Genomic DNA, 24,125 nt, shown 5'->3' with positions numbered 1-24,125 from the left:
ATAGATTTCAGATGGTAACAATATTCAATTCAATTAAAATCAAAGATACATTTTATTGACCATTTATTAAAGTATAGTATATGAAAACGCAACAAAAAGAATAGCATGAAGCACATACTAAATTCCATTGTTTCAATTATAAGATCATGTTGCAATCATGAATATATCACCGTAAATGGAAGAAAGAGAATATATCAGAAAGATATTTTGTTAGTGGAAAGATAGCAAAACAATAATAATTAGGCCTATGATAAACCGATTCACGAACTAAAATATATAGGGCCTAGGCATATTAAATTTTTCGTTTTCGCAACTCCTTCGGCGCTCCATATATTTGTTCGAAATAAACCGCGACCGAAACGAAGCGCGACCGAAATGATCGGCTACCTCGTAGAACGCCTCCAGCCTGTCTGTCTTTACTTCGTTAATTCTTTTGTTGGGTGTAGTATTACCAGGTGGATGAAGTCCTAGGCCTAGGTGGACAATCATATTTCTTATTACATAGCTAACATAAGCCTCAACTATATTTTTATTTACACAATGACCTGATCGGCCTTGGGTGGGCCCGATCAGTGCACAGCAGTCGAGCAACAGTCTTCTGCTGCTGCACCGATTGGCCCTAGCTGGATGATCGGACCCATGTTTAGGGCTTCCGAGCCCAATATGAAGGTAGGCCTGATTGCGGCCATTCGTCCTGGAAATGGGTCTGCTCGCTTTGAGCCAGATCGTATGGTGTCCAAATCAAATATTGTGCCCGATCGTCTTCTTTTCCGATTGTTCTTGAAGTAATATAATACTTAAAAACATGCACTAATTTTATTATCGGATCAGTCATATAAATAAAAATGGTGGAAACTGCCAATGCCAATGGTGCAAACTAGGCCTATTTGTGTTGGGCCTAGGCCCTAGTCAAGAATGAGTTTAGGCCTAATACTGTAATCCCTAAGGCTAAGTTTTTAACCTGGGTGGCATACAGTAGTATTTGTAAACAAGCCTGAAGGCAGGATTTTCGATGGGGGTGGAAGAAGTGAGGGGTGCAATGTGAGCTTTTTTTAATATATGCTGCAGGGGCCGGGTCTTTGTTAATAGGGTCTTTGGTGTGGTAGAGGCCTGGGCAGAGCAATGGTGCCCCCTATGACGAATTCCCCCTATGACAATGTGTCATTTTGAGGCCCTTATTTAATGGATTTTTGAAACCCATATGTTTGTAAAAATTCTATTAAAATTTCCATCGATTTGGCTGTTAAACCTGGAGAAGTGAAGTTTTATGTCTATTTATTACATCTATAGACCATTTTTGCGAAATTTGAAATGAAAGTTTCCGATAACCTGGGTACTACCACTGGGGAGCTTTTCAGACTAGCTTATGCACTTTGCACTACGTAGTTACCAGTGTATGCGTGGCGCTGTATTTGACACACTATCTAGGTGCTCAAGCTAGGCTAGGCCGCTGGAAGTCCCCCAATGAGTTGCGAGACGTTGGCGCCGCTGTTTTAAAATTAACCCGATATAATGGTCTATATATAGGCCTCATAACCCCCAAGATAAAAAGGTTTTTTGGTTCATATGGATCAATCTGTAATCACACTAGAGCTGATTAATTTTTAACAAATTCCATACCACAGTATTAAAATCATCGCTTAGAAGAACTGGCAAATACCGTAATATGTACTGTAATGCATAACTTTTTTCGAAATGAACAATGTTTAGTGTTCTAGGTTTATAAAAGTGGACCTTTTGAAATTGAGGATTGGAGTGTGTTTCTGCCCCCTGCACACATCCCACTGCCTGTGGGCCTGGTTAATATAATATTACTGTTCTCCCACAGGGCAGGCAACAGTAACACTAAATCTAAGAATAATGGTGAATAAGAAACATCTCTCTAATGAAAGGCATCTTGATAGAGTTAAGGGTCATTCAAGACGAGATGACCATACCAGACATTCTTGCTCTGATGAAAGACGTGACAAGTATGATCACAAGCATGGAGAACGACAAGATGACTACTATTACTATTCTAGAGACTCGGACGAAAAAATAAAAAAAAGGTACTCTGACAGCGGAGAAGCAAGGAACTCAAGATCATCAAGAAAAGAAAAAACTTACTCATCAAAGGAAAAAGAAACCAAAAGAAGAGAAAGCAGAAAAGAGAAAAAAGAAGATGGAGATTGGAATAATTATGGGTATTCCATAGAGGATATAAAAGAATTTCTTCCCCCAAAGGATGACAAGGAACATAAATCAGATGAAGTGAATGTGCAATCTTCATCAGCAGGGCGAAGGTCGCAAGATGACTATAAAGTAAACAGTCGAGATGAGAAACCAAATGTAAAACATTCCAAGCAACATGATAATGATGGTTTGTTTCCATGGGAACGGTATAGAAATGAATTGGATAGAATATTTTTTAGAAATGAGGACTTTAGTATCAGAAGGTAAGCACATACAGTAATACACCTACTGTATAGTTAATACAATGCATCCTCCAATTCGAGACCCCTCTAATTCGAGACCACTTTTCCAAAGACCCAAATAACAATCTTCAACCTTTTAACACAAAGCTAGCCCTCAAATTGGAGACCACCCCACATTTTCAGGTCCCAAAGGTGGTCTCGCATTGGAGGGCGAACTGTATAACAATGTACTGCTCGTTTGTTCTTGTATCATGTTTTTTCTAACAATTTATACGTTTTCATTTTTTCTTAAAATATCATATGGCGTTAATAGAAGGAGTCAGGAACATGACGATTTTTGGAATTTCTTTTTACGCTATCAGCAATTCCAAAGTAGAAGGCAGATTTCATCAAAAGCAAGTAAGAAGAAAGTATTTATACCACTCAATTTTATGCATCAATTTTCATAATAGTTTCCAAATGTGATTGGTATTAACAGGGGTCCCAAGTCGCGGGAGTCCCCTGGAAATAGAGACGCACTCCCGCAAGCAAGAAAGAATCATCCGCAAATTCATAATAGTTGCATATTTTTAGTTTTGTGTATGATAAATTGTCTCACAGAATTCAGTGCTGATGTATATCATCATCCACAGCAAAATAAAATTAAGTGTATTTAAAAAAGCTCATTTAAACATATCTCACAGAAGTGACTTTTTCAAACTTGGGACCCCTGTGTGTATAGGAATTACCCTTTTTTTTTTAGGGGTGGGGTGGTAAGCTTAATCTATATATGCGGCAGAGCCAAGCCAAAGGAGGGATAAGTCGAAATTTTCAAAATTGAGTTTTGTACATATTATGAAACTATACATTATTATCTTCAAAATGCAAAAGAAATCACTTTGATATGATAGTTTATGGCAAAGTTATGGGCAATCAAATTTAGGATACTTGGTAAGTGTATATTGAGAAAACTGGCTTTGAAAATAAGATTTTATGTCTGTACGCTAGGACAAGCACTCTTAAATACCATTTTTAGAACATTTATCGATTATAAATCAGAGAAAAGTAAATGTAGGATGAAAGTTAAATGATTAATATGTATGTTTTCGAGAAAAAAAAAAATTCTAAAAAAATGACCAATTTCACGTTTGTGCATTTATTGGAAAACTGCCTGTGCGACTTATCCCTCCTTTGGCTTGGCTCTGCCACATATGTGCTATGGAGTGCAACAATGTATGTAACCATAGTTACCATTAAATACAATTTTGTGCTCAGAAGCTAGAGGTCGGGGTGGCACCAGCTGGGGGGGCCAGGGCCCCAGTCGGGGAGAAAAAGCACAATTCGTCGGGAGAAAAAAAAAATTATATGTATTTTCTACATATTACGGTATTAGACTCTAAAATAAAATCAATTAAATAAGCCTTTGAAAGCCCTAAATTTTCAAAATTTTCAGATTCACCCCCTGGACCACTTTTAAAGCCTTTTAATAGAAGCTCGACCATGCCCACTTTGCTTTCGTTGGGGAAATCTGACCCCTCGTGGAGGCATCGGCCCCTCCATTGGGCACCTCGAGCCCCCGTCAGGCAAATCCTGGCGCCACCCCTACTAGAGGTTAAATTTTAGTCGTGAACCAATTTTTGTATTTTTATCAAGCAAGGGAAGCTATCTAATAATGCATAGTATGAGAGGGCCATTAATAAAAATGAAGACTAAGTGCTTACATGCAGTAAATAGACCTTTTTAGAGTGTCAATCAAACTTAGAGTAACAACTGACCAATCAAAAGAGGGCCAGGAATATGTGTGTTCCCTAAAAACATGTGATGTCCCACAAACGCACATGTTTGTGTATGTTTTTACACTGTCAGTTCATACGACCTTAGCAACAATATCCAAGGGGTGGTGCTTAGCAGAAATGTCCAATATATTATTATTATTGACAAAATATAATAAATCACATCAAGTCACCATTCTCTTTACAGAGGTAAGATGTGATGATGATAAAAGAAGAAAGGACAATGATAAGGAAATTCCTGCCAAACGTCACAATGATTCAATCAAAGACCAAAATATAGATGATCAATTAGAATATTACAAATCACTTTATAAAGGTCAGTTATATATTGAATATATTTTTTTTATAAATATTTTTTGTTCCTAATTATTTTAATCAAAAAGATTGTAAAGCCTCACAATGTTTTGATTGTGGATCAACGGCCAGACAGTACAGTACTTCAATCAATTATTTTTATGTAATGTTCTATACATTAAATCATCCAAAATATGATCACTTCTTATTGCAAAGTAATTAAATGGTTACATTTTGAGGGTTTCTTCTTTTGCTATGCTTTTCAGATGGTGAAACTGATATAAAACCAAAGCATTTAAAGGAATTCAAGTTTGTTATCATGATGTACTTAGATTTTTGTCAAAAGCAGAAGGTGTGTTAATAATATTTCAACATTTCATTTGTTTTAACTCAATTACAGTATCTAATCAGATCTCAGATAAGATAGTATAATACATACTCCAAGTATTGAAATGCACGCCATCGTGTCGGGATTCAATATTTCAACATTAATTATGTCATCATCAGGAATCAGATCTCTGTTATTTATTTGTTTATTTATTTTGAGGCAACGATAAATAAATAGTCAAATCATAAATTATGTAATTATACAATTCAGCAGGGCTGAAGTATTGTCTAATTGCAAATTAGTATATTTTCCAAATTATGTATTTGTTGTAGGTTGATAGGCTATCAAAACTACGTGAAGACCAGAGAAATCTACCAATCTATCAATTCAAGAGCAAAATCATTGAAGCGTTACAAGAACATCAGGTAATCATCGTTGCAGGTGACACAGGATGCGGGAAATCTACTCAGGTAAGAGCATTTAAAACTCTGTCCATACTATCAAATTTTATGTGACAAATATATGTGATGTGCCCATATTTTTATGTAACATGACATCATGACGATATAAGTGCACATCACACACATTTTGTCACATAAAATTTGTTAGTGTGGACGAAGCTTAAAGCCTGTTTTCCACTAGGCGAATTTATTCGTGTGAATCAAAGGTGTCATTTAGGTTCCTTGCTCTGATTGGTTGCGCACCTTCTTTTTGTTTTGCAAAAAGTAGAACAGTTTGAACTACGGATTTTGCTGAAGTGAATACTCCGATAGAAATGTGAATGCACATGCCCATGAACCGACGCTTTTGACTCTTGCAGAATTATTCACTTCATTTATAAGTGGAAAACAAGCTTAAGGCTGCAGTGAGATGAACTCAGTTGCTGTAGTTGGAGTGCTATCTTTAGTCTTAACTAGTGTGGTGAACGTCTGTAGTTGCCAAACATGTAGTTAGTGAAAACCCAACAGAATTTGGGCACCTTCTAGTCGTAACAAACTTAGCTTATAAGCACTGTATCCAATCCTCGTCACATTTTCCAACGGAGAACTACTTCGCTTATTGCCTATGTAAATATAATTGTTATACATACTCTTATTCAGGAATACACTACATTACTGTGAAATTCTCGAATTGAAGCCCAGGGTTTTTTTTTGTTTTTTTTTAAGCGAACTTTGGATGGGCTTCTTTTTGAGGCCACTTTTGCAAAGTGGGGGGGTGAGGGTGCTTTTTTCCAAAAGCTTTTAATTTTGGGAATTACTACTATAAAACTACAAAGAGGGCCACTGTAACATCAATCTGTATCATTGAGTGTATTAACCAGCATTAAATCACCTAAACTACTGTATAAACCATGCATGTTTTTAATTTATTTTGTTACTTCTAAATTCATGTACAGTGTATGTACTGTACTGTCTCGAAAAGAAGCCTATGCTATCTCAAAATGAACTCCATAGGCTTCTTTTCGAGGCTAATTTTGCAAAATGAAGAGGTGGGCTTCAATTCAAGATCGGCTGCTGCTCGAGTTTAAGCCCATGGGGCTTCAATTCAAGGTTTACCGTATCTTGCTATGGTTTTTACATCGTATTTAATTTCTCAGGTGCCACAGTACTTAATGGAGGCTGGATACAGTTACATTGCATGTACTCAGCCCCGTAGGATTGCTTGCATCTCATTGGCAAAAAGGGTTAGTTATGAGACGCAAAATGAATATGGTGATGAGGTTGGCTATCAGATACGGTTTGAGTCAAGCAGAAGCAAAGCCACTAGGATCGTGTTTTTGACAGAAGGTGAGGAAAACATGGTGTACACTCCATACATCCAAGAAAGAGAGGTCTCACAGGCATAAAATATGATTGATGTCTATGCTGACTGTTAACCATTATGCTGTTTACAGTTTTGTAGTCAGAGTATAGCCATAGCCAGGATTGCCATTGTGGTGGGTGTGCAAAAAATACATGTTATTTATCTCCTAAATACAGACCTGAACATGTTGGTTTAAATTGCCAATTTTATTGCTAAAATATACCTTCAAATGGTAGCCCAACCACCTCCCCCCCCCCCTACAATCCATGTTTTGTTACTATCATCATGAACCTATGTGAATAACTACTAACTGTACCATTTCTATACAGGTTTGTTACTAAGACAAGTAGCATCAGAGTCATTACTAAGCCAGTACAATGTGATTGTGATTGATGAGGTTCATGAACGCCACATCCACACTGACTTCCTCTTGGGTGTACTAAAAGCCATTGTGCAGCAGAGAGAAGATCTCAAGGTGGTCCTTATGTCTGCTACCATCAACATCAATCTATTTTCAAATTATTTTCATAATGCACCAGTTTTACAGGTATGTATATTGTATGTTGGCATAGATGCCAAACACCTCTATGGCACCTGTGAATATTGTCCAGACGGGTTTCGCGCCTTAAATTGCTGGGGGTGTTTGAATCCTCTTCATTGTATTTTTTTTTTCTTTTTGTGTTTGTGGTTGGTTTAGTGCATTACTTTTTTCAGAGTTTGATATTTTTTTTCAACAGCATAACACTTAAAGTGCTCTGATCTTAACGAAATAACGCTATATGAATGTCGCATTATTATTATATTTTTTTAATTATTTTGTGGAGGTCCACATCTTGTGTTTGGATACATTGAAATAAAATAAATATAATGAAGATGAGTCTACACTACATAGTGTTGATTGTGTTTATCATTGCAATTCAGAAACTTAAGCTTGGCATCAAGGGTTTGGGTTTCACACTGTCTATTACAAAGGACACAATCCCCTACTCTTTTCCGAAGAGTGTACTGCATCTTTAACATGCACATGGGCCATAAATGCACACGGGACCAATAGCTTAAACGTCTCGTTCGAAAGACGGTGCGCTATTTTAACTTGTTTTTAACTTACAAGGAGAGGCAGTGATGGGAATTGAACCGGGGACCTAGAGATCCAAGTGAGCCAAGGACACTGACATTGGCATTAAACCATCCACCAAGCATAGATGTAGGCTTCACCTAACTCTTTAGTAGCTACACTTTCTAGGATATAAGTAAATAGGTACTTAGCAGGAGGCTAAATTTCTACTGAATTGAATGTACTGTATTAAGTTTGTGTTTAATGTTTAATGAATGTTTTTTTTTTTTTCCAGGTACCAGGAAGGCTTTACCCAATTACTTTAGAGTATGTTCCAATACGGGATGAGGTTGGTAAACAGCATTTGTCTTACACCTTGTCTTTACAAGTAAAGATTATTTCTAGAGCTAATTTTATGCGTTTACTGATGGATCAATTGTTCATGTAAGCAAAAAGAACTCAGTAGAACTCCCAGTATACTAAATATTACCATATTACTTTTGTTGTCTTTTAGAGGTTTTTTTTATGATTGGTTGTTTCATTTTCATAGTGATAATCCTTTTCCCTATCTCTACGAGTAATTAAGCAATTTTAAGCATTTACTGATGGATCAGTTGTTTAAATTGTTTACAAATATTGCTGATGTTGGACAAGAAGGTTTTATATATCTTATTTATCGTTACTATAACTCTTATTATATTGACCTGTCTGTAGAAGCTATTTTCAGTTTGGCATTCAAATAATGTCAGCATGTGGGTTTAATCCTTTGACATGTGATTATTTTCTTGTTGCAGGAGACAACAAGTCGTCTTGAAAGACTCAATCCACGACCCTATCTCAGGATAATGCAGCGAATTGAGCACAAGTACCCCACCACCGAGCGAGGTGACCTACTCATATTCCTCAGTGGCATGTCTGAGATATCGAGCGTGGTGGAAGCAGCAAGAATGTATGCCAGTCAAACAAAGAGGTGGATAGTCCTTCCACTCCACAGCACGTTGTCAATAAGTGAACAGGATAAGGTAAATATTAAACGAAGCCCAGTGAAGTGCAGTTCTTGTGAGGGTTAGATTGGTCAATCATCACTCACCTTAGGCGCGATCGCCAAATTATCCCAGACAGTAAAAACGTATCTAGGTCAACACCCTATCACGAACGCGTCTAAGAAATCAACCATTCTAATTACCACGCTATATGAATATTCATTTGCTACACGCTTGAATTACAGCTCACGTCTGGACGACGGTGAATCGTTTGGACGCTTGTTGATAGTTTGAACGATTTTCTATCGTTTACTACTATACTAACAGCGCGGTCAACTGGCCCACTTGAGTGCGTAGAAATACTGGCCTTTCAAATAAATATTATTATGCAGCTCCTATTCTTTCTTATACGTACATGTGGCTATACTTACTCTATGCTTATATGAAGATTTGTAAATTACATGATGACAACATGCCTGGAGGTCCAGGGCACGGTATGCGCTAAGCGAGTTCGATTGGATTTCGCTTTGTACGCTGCTCTGTAGATAGAACTACATTAGCATTACAAATCACAAACATACTTCAAATATACTTTAAGTGCAATGGTATAGTCGCCGTTACATTCTGGCCTAAGTATAAAATCAAATCTAGGCCTAGGTACTGTAGGTAGTCTGCCTATCTTTTTATCCTCGTGCACGGCTGGTTACTCACAATTTTCTGAGGCTACTCTTTACTGTGTATACTACAGTATTCAGCAGTGCATTTTCTTCTAAGTTCTAATGTAGGTCCTCCGAATTGAGAGATCTATATTTAGTTGACTATCTACAATAACCAGGACAATAACTTGTCATAATCAGTGTTCTCCCAAGGCAATAAGCTGTAACGACCCCGTTACAGCTTCATTCAGAAAACAAGTTTACTCTCAGGATAATGCAGCGAATTGAGCACAAGTACCCCATCACTGAGCGAGGTGACCTACTCATATTCCTCAGTGGCATGTCTGAGATATCGAGCGTGGTGGAAGCAGCAAGGATGTATGGCAGTCAAACAAAGAGGTGGATAGTCCTTCCACTCCACAGCACGCTGTCAATAAGTGAACAGGATAAGGTAAATATTAAACGAAGCCCAGTGAAGTGTAGTTCTTGTGAGAGTTAGATTGGTCAATCATCACTCACATTAGGCGCGATCGCCAAATTATCCCAGACGGTAAAGACGCGTCTAGGTCAACACCCGATCACGAACACGTCTAAGAAATCAACCATTCTAATTACCACGCTATATGAATATTCATTTGCTACACGCTTGAATTATGGCTCACGTCTGGACGACGGTGAATCGTTTGGACGCTTGTTAATCGTTTGAACGATTTTCTATCGTTTACTACTATACTAACAGCGCGGTCAACTGGCCCACTTGAGTGCATAGAAATACTGGCCTTTCAAATAAATATTATTATGCAGCTCCTATTCTTTCTTATACGTACATGTGGCTATACTTACTCTATGCTTATATGAAGATTTGTAAATTACATGATGACAACGTGCCTGGATGTCCAGGGCGCGGTATGCGCTAAGCGAGTTAATACAAAATACGAAATACGAAGAACTTTATTGCAATCTCTCATTCAAAATTGAAGTTTAACAAAAGGGGAGAAAAAACATTACAAAACAACATCACAAACCCACTAAACACATAAATAATTTACAATAAGGCATTACAATTAATTAAGCAACATTAAGTAAAAAATTCAAGTACAAAAATAAATAAGTTCCATTTGAATTCGCTTTGTACGCCGCTCTGTAGATAGAACATCAAGACTCTAAAAATAGTACTGGGATTTTCTTTGCAAATGTGAAGGAGGGTACATTGTCATTACAAATTACAAACATACTTCAAATATACTTTAAGTGCCATGGTAATTCGGCATTACATTCTGTCCTAAATATAAAGTAAAATCTAGACCTAGGTAGGTAGTCTGCCTATCTTTTTTTATCCTTGCGCACGGCTGGTTACTCACATTTTTCCGAGGCTACACTCTCTACTGTGTATACAATGCAGCAGTGCATTTTCTCTACTGTAGGTCCTCTGAATCGAGAGATGTATATTTGGTTGAATAGTAAAATTTAGATAAAGACAATAACTTGTCATATTTACAACAGATCATGAGCTTTAGTTTTGATGTATTATTTAACTGATCGAACTACAGAGTCCTCTTTAAAATAAAACTGCAGCGATATCGAGGTTGAGCCTTAGGTGCAGAGAGCAGGGCCCAGAACCACGTGTGTAAACAGTAGAGTACTGGGCAATTTAGAACTGTCCATTTTCAAACGGGGTATAACATTTTTTTTTTACAATTACTTATTTTTAGTTGTTTTTCTTTCTCTCTTTTATACATTGAACGCACCAAATTTATGTGTGCTGCTGAAACAAAAGTGTATGTTCAGTTGAATAAATAAATAAATTACAGTAATATTGCGAGTTCTCATTAAAACATTTACTGGGTAGGCAATGGTTTAGCCTTACATGTTTTTTATGGAATACACAAGTAGAAATTCATGGTGAAATTCGGCATAAAAAAAAAAAAACGTGTTTCGCATGAAATTAACGTTTACGTATGATAATTTAGCTTAGTATAATGCAAAATTTCATCTATTTGATCATGGACAATGTTTTCAGAGGCATGGGTCTTAGCATGTGATCCCTTTCAACGGCAAGGAGAGCAATTAATTGCTGTGCTGCTGGATGTTACCACAGCTGCACAGGATGGTGGCCTGCGACTCCCGCTGCAACTACATCGGAAATAACTAAAAAATCGGATTTTTTAACGTTATGTTTGTTCATCGATTCATAAAATCACTGAATATTAAGATAGTCTCACCTATGCACGGTACTAAGCCTACTGAACGATGTCCCAGTACCCAACCGACTATTTTTTTAGCATCGACTAGGGACTTCCCTGAGTTTACGTACTTCTGTCAGTTCTTGCACACACAGGCGGCATACAAAAAGATGTTCGCTAGTGTTCGCTAGTGTTCGCTAGAGTCGTCTGGACACGTTTTACGGTGCATCCAATCAGCCATTGTTAAAGGGGAGGAGCAAAGTCCAAAACGGAATATCAGCCTCAAAACGATGTGCTATTCAAACGATGTTTTCTGTCGCGTTTGGGAGAACAATAGAAAACGCGTATTAATTGAAGCTTGTCCTTTTACATTTCATACAAGCATTTTTGGCTTCTTTGTAAACAATTATGTTTGCCAAAAACAAGCAGAAGCTGGGTTTTAAAGATTTTTTCGATCAGTTGAGCTTGGGCAACACAATTTTTTTTTGGCATTATAATTTTGAATATGTTATTGACTATTGTTGAATTGTATTGTTCAGGTGTTTGATGTTGCCCCAGATGGGATTAGGAAGTGCATCGTTTCAACAAACATTGCAGAAACTTCTGTCACAATCGATGGTGTCCGTTTTATTGCTGATTCTGGAAAGGTAATTTGCAGAGTGCAGTTATATTTTATTAGCTTGTAAATATTTGGGTGGCTTAATCATGATAGGAGGTAGAGTTGTACTACTTTTTAAAATTCACAGGTACCCCACCCCTCTTAAGTATCTCTTTTTGTGTCTACGGCCCCCATGTCATGATGTAGCAATTAAAGATGGCGGAAAAGGGTAAATCCGGTGGAGGAATGATGGGTACTACTACCACTAGGTAGGGGGCGCTCTATTGAAAATCGAATAGCCTTCAGAACTCCAACAAAATTGGTTTCGAAACTTGAACATGCGTTATAAAGACGCAGTACGTATTCGCCATGAATGCCTTTTACCATCATTTGAAGGACGCCCTCTAGAACATGGTAGTACTTTTCGAGATCAACAACATAACGCAGCAACTCCAAGAGTTACTCTTTTTTTAAAGTATTTTTAGTGTAATATAATAGTAGTAGGCCTATACAGAATATTGTTATAAAAGAAAATTTTCATGAAAAATCCAGATGTACTACAATAATACACACTTCTGCATATTGAAGAACTTAAGATTAAATTCAAAAACAAAAACTCCTGTATAAGGCAGTAGAAACACGCTCCCGCTGGGAGCCTATTTTAAAAAAATATTTTCAATGTTTATGATTTTGTAATTTTAGAATGTCACTCTTTGTCCCATTATGTAATAACGCTTTTCATTTGCTTTTTTGATTCATTGTCATCTGTGTATGACAATTATGATATATTTTTTAACTGATTGATCTATTATTGTGGAGGTCCCAAGTTCAAAGAAGTTGCTTTCGTGAGATCTGGTTGAATGAGCTTCCATAACATTTTATTTTATTTTGTTGCACATGGTGAAGCCTGTTGACGCTGACTTCCATGAGACAATTGATAATAAATTGGTGAAAGCATGCAAATATTATGAATTTGCAGCAGATATCTTGTTTTCTGGTAGATCCATGCTTGCTTGTGGGAGTGTAGGAGGTCCTGTTATTGATTGATTTGATTTATGTTCATTATAGTATGTTTTTTCTGATAATGTCAAAGGTTAAAGAAATGAGTTACGATTCAAAGGAAAAAATGCGCAAACTGCAGGAATTCTGGATAAGTAGAGCAAGCGCTGAACAACGCAAAGGAAGAGCAGGTAAACATTGAAATATATACAGTTTAACTTGCTTAAAGTCGAATTCAAAATGGTATTGAAAAATTGTTTGACTTACATTAAATTTGACTTAGAGATCGTTAATTAATGGAAAACACAACAATTTGGCATGTAAAATAATTATTCGAGTTTGGCAATGTAGACTTAAACAAGTTTAACTGTATTTGTATTTTTCAGGATGAGCATCTTTTTTTTTTATATGTTCTCCAAATTATTAGACTATTGATAAAAAAAATTGTCAGTTCGGGAAGGTGGTTGCCTTCCAACCTGAAGCCATAGGTTTAATCCATGCAGGGGTCTCAAGTTGGACGAAGCCACTTAGTACATCTAGTTTGTTTTTTGCTGTGCATGGTGATACCCATCGGCACTGACATCTGGGAGATAATTGATAATACAGTAGTAAAAATATGCAAATATTGTCAATTTTTCGGGAGATTCTTGCTTATTTGCTGGACTGAGGGAGGCCTTCCTGATTTCCTGCAACACGCGGGAGACTTGGGACCCTGATCCATGCTAATTCCATGATTTATTGATGAATACAATGAAGTTTATTTTCTATATGGAGATACATATATAGTAGATTATTTCGTAACTGGCAAGTAACTGTTTTCAATACAGGTAGAACAGGGCCTGGTGTTTGTTTTAGGCTTTACGATGAATCTGATTATGATGAATTTCAAGAATACACAACCCCAGAGATCCACCGTGTTCCCCTGGACTCAACTCTACTGCAAATGATAGCAATGGGCCTACCAAATGCGAGGGAGTAAGAAACTGTTGTTTTTTTTCATTTGCAGTACCAGATTGTAAGAATTAGATGATGCTAAAGGCAGGGGAGATGATGAAACAAACACATTTCATATATACATTGTGATATGGCAATAAATAAGTGAATTTTGATAATGATTGTATTAAATGATGATGATTAGGTTTTATTATAATTTTGAAGGATGTGGACACTTTATCTGCATTGCTTCTCTCCACCCAGGAGTATAAATGGGTACCTGGTGGGGTTGTCTGCTCCTGCGCTGATTGCAACACTTAAAGCATATGGACCCAATGACCAGGGAAAAGAAGTGCGCTTTATAACCTCAAGGAAGAGGCGCATTATAAATGCCTATACCAGTTACCAGTACCAGCTGGCAACTATAATTATAAATTGTTATACATTATTAATAAAGAATTATCTTATTTCTTAAAGGTTTCCATTCATTGAACCACCTCCTCCATCAAACATTGAGAATTCCTTGGCATTTTTGAAAGAGCAAAATGCTTTGACAGATGATGAGCAATTAACGCCTGTTGGGGCCATGCTTGCCAGACTTCCCGTAGATGTGGTGATTGGAAAGATGTTGATAATAGGCACTGTATTCAAAGTAGGTTGTTGCATCATTACAAAACATTCAGAATCTTCTAGAGGGAGCTGTTGTGATCATAGGAAATAAATTCATTCTGGATTCAGTAAATTATTTGTGAATTTAGTTAATCCAGACTGGATTAACTAAAGGAAAGAAAATTCACAAAAAAAAAGGAGCTGTTGTGCTTGTCAAGACAATATTCTTAGGAATTCTTGTGCTGTACGCAATAGCCTGTATTAAGTCCTGCAAACCACTAGAATTTTTTCTCATGACTAAAAATTCCATTCTGCAAACCTTGCAACATTTATAAAACATTGCATCCATTTGAAAATAGTGTGTCACTTTCCATCTGAAAATGAAATACTTTGCTTCAGAGCATTTTGTAATTTTCTTTCCCCAATTATGTGACATTTTCAATAGGAATAATTTTTCAGGAACATCTTTATGTAATTTAAGGTGTTTAGACTGGGGAGGCAATTGTTTTTACCTATGTTCTTCATGTTGTTATTGTTGTCGTTGTTGGTTATTTGTTTGTTACCACAATAACTAAAGTTTCAATTCAATTCAATTCATTTTTATTCAACAACAGTACATTTGAGACAAAATTTGGTAAGTCTGAATGGTTTCAAACTTCATTCAAATTCCTAATGTTATTATTGTTATTGTTATTATGTTATTGTTGTAATTTGTAATGTAATAATATTATGGTAATAAGATAATTATTGAATGTGTTTTTTTAATAGATGATTGATCCTATACTTTGCATAGCGGCTTCACTGAGTGTCCAGTCTCCATTCACAAGCAAGGCTCATTCTAATCAAGATGCAATGGTATATACAAAGCATGTTTATACTGTTGATGAAGTCTTCATCCTCCATGATTTGTTGTATCATTTGTATTTATTAGTAAATCCTTCAACAAAACTAAGGCACTTAGAAAGCACCAGCGAAGGATTTTACTCATCACTATCTATTCCTGAAAGATACTGATTGATTGATTGATTGATTGATGTTTCTTTTGAATATTTGACAGATTAATTGAACCTAACAGAAATATTTGAAATTCAGTTGTCTGATACAGTTTTATTATTTTATATTTATAAATTAATTAAAAACACCTTTCTCATCATTGTGGTCATCTTCATCATTATTATCGTCATTATCATTATAATTTTTTTTTTTTAAATACAAATACAAGGTAACAGTGACAGAAATCTAGCTTTAAAAACAGTATGTTCACCACCACCACCAGAACAAGCTTATGGAATACCACAATTTCCAGTGTTTTGGTGGAGCTTCCCAGTGGCATAATTATCTAAGGGGTTTGCACACCCCCTTAAAAGAACTTGTGTGCCCCCCCGTAACCTTTCCAATTAGAAATATTCAATGCAAAAACATCACGCTCAAATGGATAAATATGACCTTATTTTGTGAGCTACTGTAGTGCCCCCCCTCACTAATTATCGAGGTATCCCCCACTTTACCTTTACTTCCCATGAGCCCCCCTTTTTAAGACACCTAAATATGCCACTGGAGCCTGCTACCAGTAGAGAGAGATAGGTGTGCTGTGGACTGTAAAGTATATACCTTACACAAGCTGCGTTTTGTGCTCCATAGGCTGCAAGACGTTCCCTAGAATCAGACCATGGTGATCCCTTTACACTCCTCAATGCTTATGATGAGTGGGTCCAGGTAAGTTCAATTCAGCCAGCTTACACAGACTTGTGCATGTTCAGTGGTTCAGCATCCCATCTGTAGTTTTATAGGGGCCAGGACTCGAATGTGATGACCCAGTTTCTTTTCTCTTCGTTTGACCATAGTATTAGTAAAATTACAATAGAATTTTGAAAATCTGTTATCAATATTAACTTTATCAAGGTTACCATTGTATGTCACTGCACCATAAGCTTTTATATGCTTTGTTGGAGTAGTTGGTGCAGCAGCTATGGTTCGGGTCTCAACATTATCGATGTTTGCCTCTTTTCACCCAGGAGCTTAAATGGTTACCTGCTAGGATATTTAGTGTGTAGTTTGCTGTATTTGTTCATATACAATCTACTTATATATGAATAGGTATAATCCCCTCGTAGAAGAGAATTTTGAACATTTTTCTGGTTTATCAACCAATTAATCAAATTTTTAGTGGGTACACCTTGGATTTAGTATTAGAATTGGCACCCTATAAATTCAGGATATTATTGTTGATGGATACTTGTGCTTGTTATTTTTATTATTTTGGATTAGAAGTAGTATATCATCATAATTCAGACTATTAAGTTTATGCACTATATTACCTTTCCATAGATTAAAGCAGATCGAAGCTCTACTTCCCGTAAGTGGTGCCGGCGACGTGGACTTGAAGAGCAGAGGTTTTACGAAATGTCAAAACTTGTGAAACAATTCAAAGGCTTATTAACGGTAGGAATAAAGATAAGGACAGCATTTAATTTTGTTGATAAATTTTCTTATAAATGAATAGAATGATAGAAAGTGAACGGTTGTGTCAGTTACATGACTATCTAGAGATGCTACCCTACCATTTTGGTTTACCTGCTATTTTCTTAAATTTCTGAAGGATTATGGTTTAGTGAACAGAAAAGTACAAACAGCCAGTGAGTTAACAAGCTATGATCGACAGCAGAAATATAGAGATCGTAAGAAACTGACATCACTAAAGAGAGAGCACCAGGGCACCAGGAGGAAGAGGAAGTTCCTACGTCTGGAGGATGGGGTAAGGCTTCTATAAAGCCAAGTACTCCAGATAGCATTGTCTTTCTTTTTTAGTATTCATCCATCACAGGGATGGTACCAGTACAGTGGTGGTGGGGGGGGGGGAAGAAATACCAAGCTAAAGCTTTAGTTAGGCTAATCCTGACACCACCTCTGATTCAACCATCTTGTTCTAAACAATATTCACTTTTGTTGTGATCAAAACATTTAACTTCATTTATAGTACTTAACACATTAAACATAACAGAAACAACATTGGGCCTAGCAGCAAGTAAAGAATCAGAAAAGACAAAACATGCAAAAGACCTAGTAGCAGATACATGGTCCTGAAGTTCACCAACAGTATCATTTAAACATCAAGAGATACAGCATAGATACATATATGCAAATATACATTTAATAATCCTAATTGAAATGTATACTACTTGTTATTATCTTTGAAGATTAATAAAAAGTTATCCTCTATCTTTGAAGATTAATAAAAAGTTATCCTCATTATAATATATTTATTTATTATGCCAGTTCAGATATAGACAACCAATCAAGTCTTAGCTAATACTGTCTTTGTGTAGTATGTTATGTAACAGTGGCAGATCCAGTAATTCAAAATAGACAGGGCCCAGGGGGACTTCCACTAATGGATAATCTACGCTACCTCAGCCCACCATATTGGGGCTGACGTAAGAAAATTTTTGATTATGGCACCTCTAAATGGCCGAAAATGGCACTCTGAGACCTAAATTTCGTTAAAATTTTCCCTTTTTCTCCATTTTATTTATAATTTTAACAAATTTAAGTGGTCCCGGGATGGCTCCCCCTCCCATTGAATCTGCTACAGTGTAACTATGTAGTATATTATGTAACTATGTTTGGACAATGTTTAATGATCTATACGTCTGTTTCACAGGATGTTGAAATAAGTGAAGGGGAAGATGATGATAATCCAGAAACTAACATAGCTGACTTGGAATTTAAACTTTCCAATGATTTGAATCAGCTGCAGGTTTGTCTAAATCTTACGGGCTGTGTTTTCAGTTTACGTGTACGTAGGTGCATCCTGCAAAGGACCAAATGGTCCATAAACACAGGGTAACAGGGGCTGTATGGACCAGTACACCGGGGTAACCTCCTACTGGGTTCTTTAAAGTGCACATGAGCCAATTGTGTACACTGGGCCTACAGTTCATAGTCCTATCTGAGAAAACTTGTTCGACCACAGAACCATAGGCGAGCTTGCCATCCAAACCAGTGATCATACTATGGCTGTAGCTAGATTGCAACACCCCTGTCTTAACTGTTCGGCCATTCGACTCGCCAGACCAAGTCTTTCAATCAATTAGAGTCTGTAAAGATGATGGCCAGCTGATTTTAGGGTGACAATAATGCAGTAATAAAAACAACTCACAAAAATCATGATGATTTTCAGGAGCCCAAATCACAGAAGACATGGGACCCAGTGTATTGTTTAAATCATAGACCACTAATTGTTTTTTTATGTATATTAGATTTTAATTTAATTCCATTAGTGCAGTCTTCCGGATGTATTAAATGTGTGTTAATCTTTTAAGAATGCTGTCTTTTGGTAATTTCCATTGACTGTACTGAAGTCTATACTAATAGGTAATGTATAAATGGTAAATTAAAATTTTAAAATTTTCTGAAATAATTTTAGGAGGCAGCAAACGTGACAAGAAGTTTTACCCTACGTGATATCAACCTGCTTAAGGTGATCCTTTGCAGCGGACTGTATCCACAGCTTGCCATTGCAGATGACTGCAATTCCTATAGGAAGGACACAGATCAAGTGTTTCATACAAAAGTAATTATATATTCTACAAACAATTCATCATCTTTAACAATTAAGAAGATGAATACTGTAATCTTTAGCCTGTGTGTAATTGTAAGGAATAGAATTTGAATACAGACTTTTGTAAAGCTTGGTTTCCATACAATTGCTACACTTTTGCTATAGTGTTTTCAGTATAATCATTGTACCGTATGGCAGTCCCTGATGCAATCGGGAAGTCTCCCTGCTTCTACCGACCAATCAGCATCACCGAAAGCTGTCAGCAATAGCGTATAGCAATTGTATGGAAACCAAGCCAAACCAAGATTTCATGCGTATGTATCTTCTATTGATGTATTTTGATGTATGTCTATACTTTAATATTTGTTGTATAAAAAGCAACTCATACTACTGTAGAACCCCTCAGGACCAAAATAGTGTTCTCTTAGTAGAGGTGTTCCCTGAATAGGGATTGGGATTGGAGGTAGATTTCCCTATTTCATGTCAGTGTTTAGTTTAATGTACCAATTCAAATGTTATTTTGATCTCTGATATGTAGGCTAAGCCATTTGTGTTACTGCATCCCACTGGGATATTTGCAACCAACCCAGACACCCTTGAGCCACCAGTATCTGATGAGGAGTCTAATACTAAGAAGGTGTTCAGTAATAAACACCAGTTGCTAGCATTTGTGTAAGTGAAATTATTTGTAACAAATAAGATATATAGTAAATAGTAATACAGTACAGTACTATGATAATGGTAATAATAATGGAGGTCATTCTGGACTTTTACAGTAGCACTCTCAATATTGTAAATTGGACAATAATGTCCACTTAGCAGGTCATAGGCAGAAAGGAAAGATAGGTGTTGCTTGGCAACTACCCTTTCAAAATATTTAGCCACTTTCAAATATGGAACCTCACCAAATTAGAGAGAACTGTTAATTAAGGCTGTTAAAGCAGAACTATATTTTCTGGCAATGTTCAAGCATGTATTTGAATTGGGTTGAAGAAACTAAATGTGTTGAACATTCATTGAGTGTGTTAATGTAATACAGCAAAGTTAAAAATTGACTTAATTATAATAGAAACTTAATAGTGGTCCTTCCTCATTACCTGCATACAAAGGATTTGTGTGTGAAACTCAGTGTTATTCTTGTTTCTGTTCAGATCGCTCTTGGAAACAACGAAGCCCTACCTTGTGAATACTATGCGTGTTCCTGCACTCCAGACAATGCTACTTTATGCTCACAGTTTAGATACAAACACAGATTGTACAAGGTAAGCATGGAAAACTGAAACAGAGAAGGTAAAGAAAGCTGTTTTTACCAGTTCTAATTCATTATAGGTATTTTTAGTATTAGATTATCATAATGTTTTAATTACTGTACATTATGTTCTCTCTAATTCATCATTTAGATATTTAATATTGCACATCCAATAGCAAGTACTAGGGTCCCAAGTTAGAGGAAGTCACATCTGAGAGATCTGATTAAATAAGATTTTTTAACACTACATATGGATGATAGATATGTGTGCCCTATACATTTCTGATTGATTGATTGAATTTTTATTTGCTGTGCATAGTGATAAACATTGGCACTGACTTCTGTATGACAATTGATAATTCAGTAGCAAAAACCTGCAAATTATTATGACCCTATGTTGGGCAAAGTTTACACATGTACGTCAACTCAACATATTTAAACTATCATTGTTTTTTAATGTTCGATTTTCAATCTGGCCAGAATGTATCCAGCTTATTGGAAAACACAGTTAATTGAAACATTAGCCCAACAAGCTGAATCAACTTCGACCGTATGCTAGACGAATGCCACAAATTTACGTTGGCCTAACATGCTCATAATGCACGACTTACAGACAATTTTTTCATTGGGTATTATATTCTATTTTAGGAGACTGACATATTATAATAATTATCATTATTATTAATATTGGTACTACTGTATCTGTTTTACAGTAGTAGATAACTTGTATAGTTTTGGCTTTTATTTGTAGAGTTGTGGCTGATGACTGGGTGGAGTTCAAGTTCCAAACAGATACGGATGCTCAGCAAATGATCTCCTCAGTAGTCCAACTTAGAGACACCTGGCAGAAGCTTCTAAAAATGAGATTAGAGGGTAAGTTTAAAGAAAACTTTTTTTTTATTACACATTTGCACATAATACATTGGCAGCTTAGGATGTTACATTTTTATTCAAGCATTACAAGAGCAATTTTAGGTAAAATCAGTCATTAGGTGGCTTTCATTTGCATGAAGAGATTACCCTAAGACTGATTCATTTGTTGGTGGCCATCATGGTTTTTCTGCACATTGCATATACAACCCAAACCCCATCCTAGAACTCAGATGACCATAAAAAAAAATCAATTTTGTTGGATGTGCAGAAAACTTTATGTGATGTTATGTCCAAAATCTTAACTTTGTCAAGCCCAGTGACGTATCTAGTGAAGTAGTTAAAAATTACCTCATATTACCTTATTTTGCGACTTAGTGCCCCCTCACATAGCCGTTGGTCCCCCCTCTGCCTTTGTACCCCATCATCTCCCCCCCAAAAACTCCCAGCTACGCCACTGGTTGTGCAGTCAAAAGCTCTCTAGTATCATCATCTTCCTTTATGATTTACTGTAACTTTTTCTTTTACTGTAATCATGCATATGTTTGAAACAAATCAAAATAATAAATTACTTTTTTTTATAATCAGATGCAAATGGCTCAAGTGCTGATCAACCCATCGACGTTGGCTTATTACAATTTGAAAAGCAGCTTGCAGGCAAGCTTGTGCAGTTCTTGGAATCTAACATCAAGTACACAATGAAGAAAATTGCTGGTTCTGAATTACAAAATCTGTACATTGGTCCTACAGAAGGTAATCCTGTTGTTGTCTCTAAGTCATATCATAACTCTTATGCCTTCACCTATATCTTTGTAGGCATTTCCCAGCAGCTTTGCACTCAGTGTGGTTAGAAGCAACCACATTGTTTTCCCATTCCTTCTCTTATATTACTGGTCAATTATGGTCATATTGTTCATACACCCAACTTAATGCACTGCACTAAAACACCTCACCCTAGTTCCATTGCCTCTGGATGAGAGGCCAAGTATCATTGCACCAAGATTGGTTGAGCAGTTTCATATGGTATTTTGTGTAAATGAAATCTCATCATTTAAAAATCTTTTTCTTTTAGGAAATGATACAGATAACTTTTTCATCTCACAAAGTAAAGATGCTAAGCCACACCCTATCAAAGGCGGTACCCAGGTTAACAGTTACCTCACAATTGCCAGGTGAGCTGCTTCAAGTGTTGGAGACATTTGAAATGGTTTAAAGTGCTGTGGTGGGATTGTAATTGAGCACAAACTTATAGATTAGATTCTTGCACGTGCCATATATAAGCTTTTGTCTTATAAATGTGCTTCCTTGAAAAAAAATTTAAGTATGATAATGGAGCTATCATTTAATAAATAGTTAATATTGATGGAGGGCTTTAAAATGATACAATACAGCACCAGATTTGTTCTTAGAATATTCCCTGCATATTATGGATAATTTGTAATTTCTTTTACTTTGTTTAGAGCTTCATTTAACTATTTATTTTACATTTTTTTATGTTTGAAGTTGTCTTATAACTGTATTAGTTTTTGTGAATGCCAGATTCTGGTGTTAACATTACATTTTGTTAATGATTGTATAAATATAAAAGTTGAATTGAATTACATATATAATATCAGATGGTATACTCTCCACCAATGAGTATTAATGGGTACCTTATATTTTATGAAAATGAATTGGCATGGTGCTGCAGAACTAGGAATAATCTCCATATGTGGTAGAGGCTGTTGTACATGATGCAACATGTAATATCTGATTACCATATCATAAATATAAACAACATGAGAACCAATTTTGATGGATAATAGTTTTTTTTTTTAATTATTTGATAACATTCTGTTTTTAACTTTCATCTTTTTTCATTATAGCCTTCAAGACAATGATTCAAACAGCCTAGGAATGTATAGCTCTGTTCTCCGTGAGCATTGGACATGTTTAAAGTGCAATGAAGCCATGATTGTAACAATGGTTGAAAGGTTACAACATCAAAGCGAGTGCAAGTCAACACAATGTAAGAATATCAAATCTATTTATATAGTTAATATAAAACAATTAAACAGAATATGCTACTGTCACAAGTGATCTTTTATCTAAGAATATCAAACAAGATTGCACACCTTGTACGGATTTGTGAAATCTTGGAAATGGAAGTATGGGAATGATATGGCATCTTCCACATTCTTTGTGTTATTTTAATGAATGTATGTTCACATAATACATGTATAATGAAAAAGAACTTTACAAATTGCATGTTGTTGCTCTACTGATGTTTTCTTGTCATGTATTCAACTCTATGTCCCTACTGAAAATATAAGCTTTCGGAGTCGTCCATCCTGTGATGCAATATGTAACCTCGTTTGTATCTAAACTTGGGCATTATCACTACAATGTTGTTCTGTTTTTTTTTCATGCAGTGTTAGATACAGCTGGAACATCTGCAGATTCTACCTCGGCAAAAAGCTCCTTAAAGAAACTGGCAAAAGCGTTCTACTGTGAAATCTGCAAGCAAGACTTCAGTCTCACTAGTACTGAGATTCTAAAACATAAACGATCCCACAAGGCAACTGATTCCTTGCAATCTTTTTCAAAGTAACAGTGATCCATAACTGAATTGATGCATAGAATAACACTATTTTGCATTTTACAAAGAAAATAATCTATTCATTGCGACTCATTAAAAATATTATTTACTTGTAGATTATATGTTGTTTTTCTGACTTTGACATGTTCATAGTCATAGTTTTTATATAATATAATAAACTTGAAATACAGGTTATTTTATTTAATTGTTACGATTTTAGTTGTCATATTCTTTCCTAAAA

General features: G+C 36.1%; 1 protein-coding gene across 2 annotated transcripts; it reads left to right on the top strand.

Annotated features, from left to right (window-relative positions):
• Positions 1 to 345: 345 nt before the first annotated feature.
• On the top strand, positions 346 to 24,094 carry LOC117111045 (probable ATP-dependent RNA helicase DHX34). Of its 2 annotated transcripts, none has more exons than XM_033253926.1 (27): positions 346 to 477; positions 1,829 to 2,435; positions 2,728 to 2,813; positions 4,374 to 4,502; positions 4,747 to 4,832; positions 5,141 to 5,278; positions 6,406 to 6,595; positions 6,941 to 7,158; positions 7,961 to 8,014; positions 8,460 to 8,687; positions 12,027 to 12,134; positions 13,179 to 13,275; positions 13,912 to 14,059; positions 14,495 to 14,669; positions 15,395 to 15,481; positions 16,268 to 16,342; positions 16,955 to 17,068; positions 17,226 to 17,381; positions 18,288 to 18,383; positions 19,053 to 19,199; positions 19,726 to 19,859; positions 20,339 to 20,449; positions 21,188 to 21,309; positions 21,895 to 22,059; positions 22,379 to 22,478; positions 23,172 to 23,314; positions 23,718 to 24,094. In XM_033253926.1, exons 2-27 carry the CDS (start codon positions 1,861 to 1,863, stop codon positions 23,894 to 23,896), a joined length of 3,861 nt encoding a protein of 1,286 aa, XP_033109817.1. In that variant the 5' UTR covers positions 346 to 477; positions 1,829 to 1,860; the 3' UTR covers positions 23,897 to 24,094. The 2 variants fall into 2 exon arrangements, with proteins under 2 accessions (XP_033109817.1, XP_033109818.1); XM_033253927.1 differs by lacking the exon at positions 346 to 477 and adding an exon at positions 516 to 669.
• The last annotated feature ends 31 nt before the right edge of the window (positions 24,095 to 24,125 follow it).

The sequence above is a fragment of the Anneissia japonica genome, unplaced genomic scaffold, assembly GCF_011630105.1.
Source record: "Anneissia japonica isolate Jap-2015-1 unplaced genomic scaffold, ASM1163010v1 scaffold573_len2283161_cov171, whole genome shotgun sequence".
In the NCBI taxonomy this organism is placed as follows: Eukaryota; Metazoa; Echinodermata; class Crinoidea; order Comatulida; family Comatulidae; genus Anneissia; species Anneissia japonica.
Note: the sequence above shows the minus strand (reverse complement) of the source record. Positions and strands in the feature narration are given on the sequence as shown.

Excerpts from the sequence above, each read along its gene's own strand:
- LOC117111045 (XM_033253926.1), top strand. The coding sequence starts at position 1,861 with ATGGTGAATAAGAAACATCTCTCTAATGAAAGGCATCTTGATAGAGTT. Across the intron at positions 17,069-17,225 it reads AATTCAAAGGCTTATTAACG|GATTATGGTTTAGTGAACAG; the intron begins GTAGGAATAAAG and ends AAATTTCTGAAG. Across the intron at positions 22,060-22,378 it reads GTACATTGGTCCTACAGAAG|GAAATGATACAGATAACTTT; the intron begins GTAATCCTGTTG and ends TTTTTCTTTTAG.